We start from the raw sequence: 13,342 nt of genomic DNA, 5'->3' as shown, positions 1-13,342 counted from the left end.
CAAAACTCTTTAAACTATTTGCCTTAATCACTTTTTAAAGTGAAACGATGCAAGTCCGGTCGCTTTTCCTCTGTTTTGCCCCGATTCCCCTCTTGGCCATTTGCATTTGTTTTCAATGAAGCCGCTGATACATGGGGTGGTGGATAGCGTTATTTATCATATACGATGTTGCGACGTGTATATTTGTGTAGTTTAATCTGTCATGAACAAGAGATCACAGGTTACGCGGCATGTTTATGTTGCGGTGCCGCAGAGACGAGAGCTGGGACACCGGGTCGGAGGTGCTTGGTTTTCTGCCAAGAGACGCTACGTGGAAGACAGAGAGCCTCCATTCTCTCTGTAACAAGCCATTAAGCCTGTCTTTACACTACTTCCGATTTTTTCCTCTCAAGTGGCACAGATCGATGATATCGGATATTGTCAGATCGGATTCAGGTCCCCGTTATATGTGGAAATAAATCAAATACAAATCGGATATCCACCAATGCTTCTGCAGTCTAAACAGACAGATTGGATATTCCCTGGAAATGCAAGTCGTACGCCATCAATAATGCGCTGTTGATGACGGTGTGTGTTTACCTGCAGCTGGATCAGCTGACTTCCTCTTCCTCCTGCTTTGGTAGCCAACCACGTCCACTCATGCAGGTTGTTTCGTGCAAGCAAAGCAGGTGTTAATGCAGATATCAGATATGGGTCGCTTTAATAGGACATGTAAACAGCCGGACGAAAAAATCGGATATAGGCAACACATCGGAATTGGGCATCAAGGCCTGTAGTGTAAAGACAGCATTATTTAACGGTCACAATTTCTCCAAAGCTGTTTAATTACGGTAAAAATGTGGCATAGTTCAGCTAAAAAATCTTGCATAGTTCCTCTTAAAGTTGGGTAAACATAAGAAAGAAGCTAAAGGTACATCCCATAAAGAGAAACTTGATGAGTTCGGTTTGATTAGTCCAAGTGTTTTAAAAGTCAGATCGCTCTGCTGCTTCCTGCAGCTTAATGAGCTCCACAGTTTTATGCAAAATTGTTCTGATCGTCTCGTCAACAACTTGGTGAAGTTTGTGTCAAAACAACAAGATTTTATTAATATAAACCGGCGTCTTGTGATAATGAGCATCAGAGGTGCTTCAACACTTCTGCAAATCCTTTTAACCGAGGAGGAAATCCTTCTGTGCAACACACTCAGGGTCTGATTTCTCTGTAGCTGTGGAAACACGACAACTTTCCCTTTGACCTCGGATGCAGAAGTTCATCTAAACATTTGATCCCAGAACTCCTGATCGATCTGCAGAGTTTCCCATCACAAACTAAACTGGTCGGATGTCTGCACTTTTTCCTCACGTTCTCCTCCGAACCGTCAGACCACATCATTTCAGACGTTAATTAACGGTCTGCTTGGGGTGGGGGCAGGGGCAGAGGGGGCACTTGTTTCTAATCAGGCAGCTCTAATGAGAAAACATTTATTCTTATTATTGTGTAATTTGTCACCTGGTTTAAGTTTTTATTATGTACATTTACAGCCTGTTCTGCAAAATTCAATTCAATGCAATGTAATTTTATTTTTTATAGATTTTGCATTGTTATTTAATGTTTTTGTAATTGCATTATACTTAATTTATGTGTTTATAACACAGTTATCTGCACTTTTGGTAACTTTTTTTAATCAATACCTCATTCATACCTGAGGTTGTGAACTGGAGAAAACTTTTGAACCTAAAAGCAGTTTTTAGTTTTTCATCTCACCACCTGTTTGATTCCCACTCGTCACTTCATAGGTTTTCTTTGTTTTCTTCCAGAAATTATTGCAGTTTCAGCCTGAAATTGTGAAAATTTGCGTGTTTATGTGAAGTGTAAAGTTTATTTTGGAGTTATTTAAAGTCCTTAGAGACTAAACAGTGGCTCTGCTTTCAGTTCTGGACTCATTTAATCCACTGTTTGTCCCATTTTCAGCTCTTTCTTTTTTCCCCCTTCAGTCACTTATCACAATAACCCTTTGTCTCTTTGCCTGTGCTGATTTTTGTCCGTCGCCGACGTCTGTAAAAAGAAAAAAAAAAAAGGTCACCCTGCTGCGGCTGATAAAAATAGTGTTGTGCAGATAAATCAGTCATGTCCTTCTCCTCCTCCTCCTCCTCTCAGATACAGGAAGGTTATCAGGTCACCTCAGTGAAAGTCTCCAGAAATAACAAAATGATGGGGAGTTTAAAACGAAGGAAACGTCCAGTGTGCAGAGCCGAGGTGTCGGGAGCTCAGACGAGTAATTTAGATACAGGAAATAAATCTGAAGTGAGGAGAGCGAGGGAGGAGAGGGAGGAGAGGGAGGAGAGGAGGGAGGTGGGAATGAATCAGAGCTGTGAGTTACCAAACCTGGACAACAACAATCCCCTCAAATTGCAGCAGAGATCAGCTTTTAATCACACATATTGAAGTGAGATGTTCTGCAACCTGCCGGGTCGATTATGTAACCGGGGACACTTAACCCGACGTGTCACATCCTAATGGAGCGGGTTGGGCTTTAAAGGGATAGTTCACCCAAAATTGAAATTTCACTCATCTACTACTCACCCTCATGTCGACTAAGGGCTGGGAGAAGTTTCAGAGTCCTCCATGGCTTCTCTGAGGCCGGGGGGGGGGGGGGGTCCGCGGAGCAGTGCATGTCCATATAACGGTTGCAAATGGATACCAACTGTCTTTGTAACAAAAAGACACACCAAAAAACATCCAAATACCTCCATGCTGCTCGTATGTAATGTCCCTCTTGTATTGAAGCCCCGAAATGCGAAATTGTCCCGAAAAAAATCAAATTTGGACGAACTGGGAAGAGGACAGACCCTGGTTCGTCCAAATTTGACGAACCGGGAAGAGGAGCTTCCGCTAAAAACAAGCTTGAAAAATAGACTTATTTAATTTTTTTCGGGACAATTTCGCATTTCGGGGCTTCAATACAAGACGGACATCACAGACGAGCACTATGGAGGTATTTGGATGTTTTTTGGTGTGTCTTTTTGGATGAAGAAAAGTGAGCTCCGTTCGCAACCGTTATATGGACATGCAGTGCTATGCTGAGACCCCCTGTAACTCAGAGAAGGCACAGAGGACTCTGAAACTTCTCCCAGCCCTTAGTCGACATGAGGGTGAGTGAAATTTCAATTTTGGGTGAACTATCCCATTAATCATTCATTCATTTATTTATTTAATTCTTCTTTCAAACAACACCCGTAGTCCTCGTCGCGTCACGTCCTTCCTGTGTTGGGAGACAAACTCTTTTACTTTCAGCCTGGTGCTCACTCAGGCTCCAGTCTGGTTCTGTAAGTGGCTTTTAAATGGGGTTTAATGGCTCCTTAACAACAGCAGCTCCGGGATCACGTAACCACGCAAATCCAGTTAGAAAATTAAGACTCCCCAACTGGAAGCACATGGTTTAAAAAGTCTGTCTGGTGTTTTTACCGTCATCTCTCATCCGTTTTTTTTGTTTTTTCCTCCTCAGGTGAACGTCTACGTCCTGGGAAAAACCTTCCTCGTCCTGGCCAGAGAGCTGTGCATCAACGCTCCAGCTATAGGTACCGACCTCTTCCTCATGCCCTTTTTACTGCTTTGATAATGAAAAGATTTAGCGAGTAAAAATGTTCTTTTAAAAGGTGAATCAGTCCCAAACCCACAGATCTTTAGGGGTAAATTTCAATTCCTTTCTTAACCCTCAATCTCAAAAATGTAATATAGAGATTCTCCGACACCCGCTTGGGAGCAAGGGCTACCCAGAATGCAGTATTTTCTTTGTTAATAGAGATATAAATATTACAAAAACCATTGTATTATCTTAGTTTAGGCCCATTTTATGGATTATTCACCTCATTGTCGCATAACATTTACCGGTATTTATTATTTTACTTTCTTTTGTCAATAGCCGGCCGGTGCGGACAAGCCATGTTGCTATCGTTTAGTTACAAAATGGTCATTTTTCTCAGTGGTAATGTAGTTGCTAAGTTGTTTTTATCAAGATACAGCCTAGCCTACGTAAAGTGTTTACGCTAATGGGCTAATGTCATCTCTAACTATAGTTATAGCTGGTGTTTACCTTTCAATAAGCCGTGGTATGCGGTGACTTTTAGCTGAATATGTCCATGGTTTATTATGGTATTTATACAGATTATTTGTTTGAATATCAACTTAAAGCAGAAGTAAGCAATCCGGTCGTTTCGGCTAATGCTGCGTTCCAGGTAGGCTTTTGAAACCGTAAATTACAGCTTCAAGTCACGACTTACGACTTTGTAGCGTTCCAGGCAACCCACTCGTGTTTTTCCGACCTGTTTTACCTGTGAAAGTCACTATAACGGCCACTCGTAACTTCCGACCCGTGAACTCGTACCAGATCGAACTAGTACGACTTCACAGGTCGGAAAAACACGAGTTACGGGTTGCCTTGAACGCACCATAACAGTCCTCGTCCCTACGTCACCACATTCACGCGCATCCCTTGGCTGCACACACAGCCCTGCATGCCGTTCTCTCTCCTCATTGGATAAAAACTGTAGGATACGAGAAATGTTTTCTCCTCGGCTCAGAGCAGAGCAGAGTGACTGACAGACCCGTGATTCAGACCAAACACTCTATGTAAGTGATTGCTGTCGGAAGATATAACTATTTAAGACTTATATTAACACAAATATATCACTCACTTCTGCTTTAACTAACTCAACTAGTAACTTCTAGGCTACAAAAAACTAATAACCAAAGTAATAACTGGCAGATAGTCCACAACAATTTCAAAAACATGGACCTGATATAAAGAGGCAAATCTTCACGTTTCCTCAGCAGGAATCTGAAGACGCTCAGTGTTTTTCCCTCTTTATAAATGATTTAAAAGGAAACTGGAGACTCTAGGTTGATGGATTACATAAGGAAAAACGGTGAATGTCGATGCAGCAGAGGCCGAAGTGTCCTGACTTTTAATCCACAGTCTGTGTGTGTCCGGTGCCAAGAAACACTGCATCTTTCATTTCCCAAAGTGCACCTTGATTGTGTGTGTTTTTTAGTCTTTCCTTCCCTGCTGCTTGGTTAAACACCCACGTCTCTTTTCAAACTGAAAACATCTCCACTTTATAACTCAGGCTGATGACTGTGTGGCGTCCTGTGGTCACAGCAGGATGCAGAGTCAAGACTGTAGCATCACAGCCAATGTGAATCCCTGGACTTAATGTAAAAACTGTGACTGCAGTTGAGTTTGATGTAGTTACGACACAACTCTGGTGTTGGACTGGTTCTCTGAACTAAACTTTTAGCTCTTTTTTTTAGAAGATTTGTACTTTAATTTGCTGTAAAACGTCCCCGCTGGGCCCCACAGGCCGACCTCAAGCACAAAATTAGAAACTAACGCAGACGTGCTCTTTTCCCTTAATCTAAACTTTTTTTCCTTTTTTTTTGAGGTAAGACTAACCCCCAGAAGATCTAAAAACACTTTTTGTCCTAATTATCTTCTATTTTGTACGCACCAGAGCTTCGCCACCTGGCACATTTGATTTTACACCTTTCATTTATTTTTAACCCACTTTAATTTGCAGGTTGACGTTTTTTAACTGAAGTCCTGCTGCTAATTGAAGGTATTTTGTTTACGCTGCACATGAGTCATGAGTGAATCACAACCACGAACACTCGGATCACAGACCTGTACTGCAGGTTCTACTACGTAGGTGTAGAGATGAACTGTGCAGCTGTGTTTAGGGGGGGAAATGAAGATAGATGGAATAAAAAATAAATAAAAGCAGATTCTCAATGTGTAGGAAAATGTTGATTTAAAAAGCAGCTCCTCTTGAACCCACTGGGTGCAGTTCACTGTGATGTAACCAGAGGGCGCTGCTGCCCCTCAAATCCCCAACCCAGACACCATAATAATAATAATATGACATCTGTGGCTTCAGTCACATTATAACCTTTATGTTTTATCATCAGGTGTATAAGCATCCTTGTACAGAACACATCTGGTCTTTAACAGCATCAAGCTGTTAACAGTTAAATTGTATTTTACAAAAGACACAACGTTTCCGAGGTCGTCCTCTGAAGTGCAAAACATCTCTGCTTCTCACATGATTTCTACTGTTTTTTTCTTCTTTTTTTTTTTTTTTTTTTTGCATTTAGGATCATAACACTACATAAAGTTCTGCTCCTCGTGTAGTATTGCTGCTCAGACTATAGTAACAACATTGTATATAGACTTGCAATTACACAATTTTGAAGCAGTCCCTACTTTGTTCCAGTTGCGGAGCTCAGCTTGATTACATAACCACAAATCACCGTATTAATGTTGTTTCTACAGCAGCCGCAGCCTTTGAACACAGGCATCAGAGCAAATAACGTTAACCCAGTATTTAAATAAAAAAATAACATTAAATTAAATAAGATAAAACAACAGCTCCTTCGCTCTTTTTCTCTTTTTAAAATAGTCTCTCAAAGATCTAACCAGGCCATTTAGTGTGACATTACTCAAGTGTCTTTGATGCTACATTACGTTGAAGGCTGGGAGGCGAGGATGAACCTAGTTTTTTTTTTTTTTTTTCCATCAGCGAGTCCAGAGCAGCTCATGCGTAGAACACAAGCTCGGGGATCTGTCCTCCCTGTACTCCGGTCCCGTTGGTGCTGTCGGAGGAACACTGGAATTGAAATGTCACCTTCCCGCACTGCACCTCCGTCATGCCCTCCTGGCCGAAATAGCTCAGCTCGTTCCCGTCCAGCACGGCGCTCACCGTGTAGAACGCGTCCTGCTCCACCTGAACAGGATGCTCGAACCACACCGGAAACGTACTGCTCGACCCGTCCGACACGAACTTTGTCAGGTTCTGCGCCAGCGTCACGCCCTGCCGCTTGAGTTCGATTTTGACGGTGTACTCGGCTTTGCCGCCGCTCGACCCGTACAGACCCAAACCGGCGATAAAGATCCTCTTGTCCACCGCGAACTGAATGCTGTCGCACCGGCCGCGGTAGCGCCACTGATTGCTCCGGTAGGCCGACGACTGGAAGCGATGGCACCGCTGCGGCGCCAGGCCCTGTCTGGCCGTCAGAGGGAAGTCCAGCTGCGGCTTCTTGGCCGCCGTGTACCACAGGAACACGTTGTGCGTCTCCTCCAGTGTCAGGATGTCACATTGCGCCGCCCCGTCCGCAAACTCCTCCAGGCTCATGGTGGGGATGCGCACCAGAAACAGCGCCTTGCCGAGGACGTCTCTCCTGTTGCGGGTGGTGGGACCCAACCCTTGTCTCTTGCACTCGGCCGTGGCCCAGCTCATGACGGCCTCGAACACCACCACCTCCTTGGTGTTGAGGGTCTCCCGCCGCAGGATGATCTCCAGCGTCTGCAGGTCGATCTCGCAGAAGCCCTCGGAGCAGAGGGCGAGCTCGGCCTGGGCGTCGATCACCTCCCAGCAGCGCTGCGTCAGCTCGGGCTCCTCGAACAGGCGGCTCTGGGACAGCAGCACGCAGGCGTTCTTGGCCTCCAGGCTCGTTTCCAGGAAGGTGACGCAGGCCTTGGCCAGCGCCGGGACGATGTACTTCTTGGCAGCGTACAGGGTGGCCAGCACCGTGTCCGCCTCCAGGTCGATCTCATCGCTGTACATGTACCTGCGAGAGGGAAAACAGTATTTAGTCTGAGTGAGACGTGATGCACCATGACCTAATGTGAACTGACTTTGGATCCTTTGGAGAATTTCTTTTGATTTCTTAATACTAAATGGAAAAACCGTCTGCCTCTGTCTCCCTACGATGACTTAACACATCCTAACCTTTGCTCATAGACAGAACGTGCAACAGTCCAGGCTGCTGGCTTAGCCACTGCCACTAAATGAGAAACAAAGGCAGGTTATTTATAACTCCCAGTCTGCATATATCCCCCTCTAAGAACGCTGTCAGGCTGTGGATGAGGAAAAGTGGGGGAAAAAAATGTTTCTAGTTGAACAAAGAGCGCTGAGAAAACCAGCAATTACAGAGCCACCGTGCTGCTGCCACTGCTCTCTGGCGCTTCCAGCATTTTGGCATTCGCCTCTGCTTAGCTTTGGATGAGTAATAATATGCTTTGAAGTGACACTGACTGCGCTTGTCATCTCTCCTTCTGGTTGGCTGTGTGAGGGATGGCGAGTGGCTTACTTCAGCAGAATTAGAAAAGCAGCAGGTTCCACATCTGGGATATGGATCTCAGACTCCTCCTCCGCCAGATCGCCGTAAAACATGGCACAGAAGACGGAGCTTCCCACGGCCAGCACATACTGAGAGAGAGAAGGAGGGAGAGAGAGAGAGGGAGAGAGGGAGCAAACAGATGCGTCAGACACATGCAACCAGAATCACTTTTCTTTTGCTGAGTTCAATACAGGATCAGCAGCTTCCTGTCTGATCTAATGGACATTTAAATTCACCAAATGTAAAACAACACTCAAGTTTTTCACAGTAAAAAGACAAAAAAAAAGGAGGTGAATCATCTTTACCTTGTGTGCTGGGACCTTCTGTGAAGCCCCCAGGGGTCCAACGATGAAGTGGACATCGGCCATCAGCTCATTGTTAAACATCAAGGCATTCCTAAAAGCAGGAGCAGGTTTTCACGAATAAGCCTCCAGTATAGTATTGTATAACACTGAGTCCTCTCCTCCCACACTCTTTTTGCCTAGAGACACTGGTTATTTTCATAGGTTTTGGGGAGGATATAGCTACAGAAGCTGGGCTGCAACTCAAATATTTTCATAATCAATACATCTACTTATTATGCTGCTGTTAATTAACTGTGGGGGGAGGAAACGGCAATCACATGTTCCCAGTAGCGTTTTAAAACAGCCCCCTCAAAAATAAAAATGTAAATATATTCAGTTTAACATGATGAAAAAGTAAGAAAAGCAGAAAATATTCACATTTTTGTGGTGAAAGTGGTGATGTATGCCATTGTAGAAACTTTAAATGATATGATAGCGTCTCTAAATAACAAGGTCCTTCAAAATAAAAGCATGAAGGAGGGAGAGTAACGTTACAGTGACCTTACTGCACTTTATGGTGCGTTTTATCTCCTCTCTGATACTGTCACATTATTATTATTAATACAGCGGCTGCAGTGAGCTGTCATTACCTGATAATGACCTTAATGTACTTTATTGCTCTTTATGGGAATATATTTTTTGCACACACACGCACACAAACACACGTATTGGGTGTAATGTCGCCGTGAAGCGCAGGGTGAGTCCGGGGTTACCTCTCTCTCAGCGTGGGGTGGCTGCACTGCCAGCTGGGTGGGTCGACGTTGTTGTTGTTGATGTTGTGCTGGGTGGTCGGGGTGGTCGCGGCGCTGCTGCTGCTGCTGGCCTGGCTCACCGGCGCCTCCTTGGTCTTCTCGGTGTCCGCTACCGTAGTGCCGTTGGCCACCAGGCTGTTGGTGTTGGCGGCGGCGGCGGGGTAGAGCTCCGCAGCCATCTTATCCTTCTCCTCCTTCTCCTTCTGCTGCTTCTTGCTGGTCAAGGACAGAGTCAGGATCTCATAACATAGCGGCAGCCTGCTGCCCGGGAGCTTGCCGACCTTCTTGGACTTTTTCAGCGTTTCGGGAAGTAGGAGCAGATAAGTCAAACACCTCATGATCCGGCCATGATGGAGCAACCTGCAGTCTGCCGTTGGCATCGGCACAAGCAACACGGTTCTTCTCCTTTTCCTTCTTTCTGCTGCTGCTGCTTCGTCTTCGTCCTCGCGGGTGATATCCGGTGGAGCGGACGGAACAGCCGTTGGGATCTGGGGGTGAACGTTCTGTAACGGTGGTAACGGCTGGTCTCGCTCCGCGGAGGATCAGCGGTTATCAACTGGAGGAGGGAGAAGGGGGAAGAAAAAAAATCAGCTCCGACGGCGACGCCGCTTCAAAAACGACGGCATCGACTGCGAAGTTTACACGACAACATGTAGAAAAATAAAAAGAAAGAAAGAAAAAAGGAAAAAAAGGAAAAAAAATCTATCCGTGCCCGGTAGAGTCCGTGTCCGCGTCCGTTTCCAACTCGGCGCGGAGTAACGTTAACGTCCGCTCCGCTTGTTTTCCCTTTTTCAGCGAGTGGGTAATCCGGAGAGTCGCAGCTCAGCTGGTATTCACGTCTCTTCTGCTCCCACCCCGCCTCCGCGTTAGGTTAATCCGCACACATATCCCCCCCAGACTATGCTGCTCTGCTCTGCTGCTCTCTCTCGAACCGGCTGCAGACCGACCGACACACACGAACCCCGCTCCGTTGTTGTCCCGTAGCGTAGCGGCCGCTCTCATCCGAGGTACGGAGGCATTTGTCGGGACTTTTTAAGGTCTACTCTATTTTTTCCCCTTTTTTTTTTCGTCGTGATCCTCCTCGGACGCCCAGGGCGCCTCAGCAGCCAATCACATTGACGCACCGCGCTGACGTCAGAGGGGGTGAGGCCCCTCCCTCAGCAGCTCCGCAGAGTGCGTCACCAGGCAACAGCTCCTCCCCCGTCACCATCATTATTAGACCTGTGGGTGACTAAAAAAATAAAATAATATATAATGAATAAAAGTTAATATTAAAAAAGGGGAAGGTGTGTTTTAATACGAGAGTCCAGCCCACGACAGTAATGAGGAGAGACTGATCCTGAACAGTGGTGGAGTTATAGTCTGGTTAAATAGATTTACATAGTTTTCTATTGGAAGGTAATGTAATTAAGTAAATGTTCTCTATTATAGATAGATAGATAGATAGATAGATAGATAGATAGATAGATAGATAGATAGATAGAGCATCCATGTAGCTCAGTAGCTATAACCAGTTGTAGGTGTAGGTTAGTTGTGGTAGAAATAATAAAATCATAATAACTATGTAACTAACTTTATTTATTGCCTATAGGGGAAATTCACTTGTTCATTTAGCATAGTGGCAGTTCAAATAATAATAATAATAGTAATAGAATAAAAATATAATCATAACACAATACAATACATACATCTCTCAACAACAGTCCTTTCACCATGTGATTTAAATACAATCCCATTTAACACACTGTAAATATAGTCAGATTGGAGGGACGTATTTATTTTCCTTGTAAATTATAATATATTTCATACAAAACATATGATTAAACAGTAGATAACACTGCCAAAGAGTGTGTAAGGTCGTTTAAACCCATATTGCCACCGCTACTACGATCATCACAGCAGGAAAATGCTGCCACCACTTGAATGCATTAGTAATACCCAATGACTCAGTTAGGCTATAACATCAACACACTTCAGTACTTGTAACCTGAACACCTCTTGTTGGCAAACATCACATCAGCTGGTGCCATGAATCTCAGACTCGCTGCAGTTTTACCTGCGACCTGATGTTACCTGGAAGAAAGCAGCTCCTTAGAGACGAAAGTCAGGGAATTTACGACTCACAACATGACTGACTGTAGTTATAAGAAAATAACAGGGGGAGATAAGTGTAGTAAATCCTTTATGTTAGATAAACAGACACCAAATTAAATCAGTGGAAATTTTGATAGAAGCTTCTAATGAAAACACAAATCAACAAATTAGTCTTTCTGCTTCTTAGATTTCTGCATCTACACCTTTAACTGTGATTGATAAGGTGTAAAAGTTGCCTTCACAATCTGTTAACGTATGAAACTTCCACTCTTGTTATGCATCTGAAAAAATGACAGTAAACAAAAATAAAATGTGTCATTCATCGTAATGATACTTTTGTTATTGTGTTATTGTAAAATCCTGTCACTTCACCCTGTGCAAATATAGATATACAAACTGGAGGATGCTCTGGGTGCAGGTTTCTATTTTTTTCAGCCTTTCGATGTTTTTTTTTTTTTTTTAATGCATATCAGAAATCGATTCATTGATCCGTGGCATCATCAGTATTCAGCGGGGTCCTGATGAGTAAAAGGCCTCTGTCTGGAGCTGCCACTTTGCACCGATGTTCAACAACAATCCGGAGAGAAATCCATCAGCGAGACGGAGACTCTGCGACCAATTTCTACCCCCACAGCAGCAGAAAATAGACCAGCATGCATTGTGGCTCGGAGACCGTTTTGGTTTTTTCTTTTTTTTCTCTTTTTTTTTTTGGTGGCACTGCTTCCTCACAACTTTAATGCTATTCATGCAGCTCCGCTCCCACATTTTGATTGAAAGGAGCAAGTTCACGGCCCCTCTCAGGGGGTGGTCGAAGTAATTTTGGGGAATGTGGCGAACCGAAGTTGGAAAGTAGGCGAGGCAGGTGGAGGGAAAGTGGGTGCACGCAGGAGAAAAAGGTAAACCCACAAGCCACTCCATCACAGAATGACTCCTGGGCTGTTTGAGCATCGCAGATTGATTATATTCAACTGAAGGAGGATTTAAGGTGGATTTTCTTTTATTAAACACCCTCTTTTTTTCCCCCATTTTTCTATGGAGATCTGTCCCTGGCCCCAGACGCTCCAGTGAAAAACTCGGAGCAGTGATGATGGCCGGCTCTGCAGACGTATCATTACATGGTGCGGCGGGGGGAAGGGATCAGCCTGGATCTTATTACCAGCTCTACCAGCTTTCCACTGGACTGCTCTTTAAACACACAGCCACCGACTTCAAAGATTCTCCAGTGTCACAGCCGCAGCACAAAAAACTCCACCTTTTGTCTCCCAGTTAGAGTTTCAGTATTAAATTCAATTTCTCATAAAGAATATAAAAAAGACTAAAGGCGACCTGGCCACCTGCCAGGCTGCTTCATGACAAAAGCAGGTGCTTCTGTCGCTTTTTTTTTATTATTAATTTTCTTTCGTTTTTTTTCTCCTCGGCTGCATCTGAAGTGTTTTCCATAAAGTTTTCAGATGCACGTTTTTCTCACAGACATTCGAGCAGCAGAGAAAAGTTTTGAGACGTGAGCTTGCGATTGGACGGCTGCCCGTTCAAATCCTTTCGCCAGCTGAGAAAATCTGGACAGAGACGCTGAATGAGAAACAGGCTGCTGCTTTTTTTGAGGTGCACTTGAGCTAAGATGCTAATCCTCTGCTTCTCTCTGGTGCAGCTAATTAGCCAGCCAGCAGGAGGGCACTGGTTTTACTGGTGGGGGCTGGAGGAGGAGGAGGGGAGGAGGGGAGGAGGCTCACAGGTGCTGCTGGTGAAGTTAAATCTGGATGTGTTTGAGGCAGAGAGTTAAAAAAAACGACATAATTTCCTTTAGATGTGAACCTAAGTGGAGGAAATTAAGGCGTTCATTTACAGAACACGACCAGGACCTGTAAACACGACGAGTCACATGGAAACACAAGCAGCTGGTCGGTTGGACACAGTTTTGGCTGAAGCGTCGTCCTGTGAGGTTTCTGGTTTGAGCCAAACATGATGGACTTTATCCTTAAATCAGCCCAGAACTCAAT

At 44.5% G+C, this 13,342-nt stretch overlaps 2 protein-coding genes across 2 annotated transcripts in view; one reads left to right on the top strand and one right to left on the bottom strand.

The window, feature by feature from the left end:
* The window catches only part of brf1a (BRF1 general transcription factor IIIB subunit a), a 118,196-nt gene that overhangs the window by 24,637 nt on the left and 80,217 nt on the right, over positions 1-13,342 (top strand). The window contains exon 6 of the mRNA XM_083998930.1: positions 3,486-3,558. Coding sequence (XP_083855056.1) covers positions 3,486-3,558 — 73 coding nt within the window. The remainder of the gene's footprint in view (positions 1-3,485; positions 3,559-13,342) is intronic.
* LOC311005315 (BTB/POZ domain-containing protein 6-B-like) lies at positions 5,967-10,287 on the bottom strand. The gene is made up of 4 exons (XM_083997695.1): positions 9,213-10,287; positions 8,461-8,551; positions 8,126-8,244; positions 5,967-7,603 (listed from the first exon to the last, which is right to left on the bottom strand). The coding sequence occupies exons 1-4, from the start codon at positions 9,629-9,631 to the stop codon at positions 6,571-6,573; spliced, it is 1,662 nt and encodes a 553-aa protein (XP_083853821.1). The 5' UTR covers positions 9,632-10,287; the 3' UTR covers positions 5,967-6,570.

The sequence above is a fragment of the Trachurus trachurus genome (genome assembly GCF_905171665.1).
Source record: "Trachurus trachurus genome assembly, chromosome: 22".
Lineage (NCBI taxonomy): Eukaryota > Metazoa > Chordata > Actinopteri > Carangiformes > Carangidae > Trachurus > Trachurus trachurus.
Note: the sequence above shows the minus strand (reverse complement) of the source record. Positions and strands in the feature narration are given on the sequence as shown.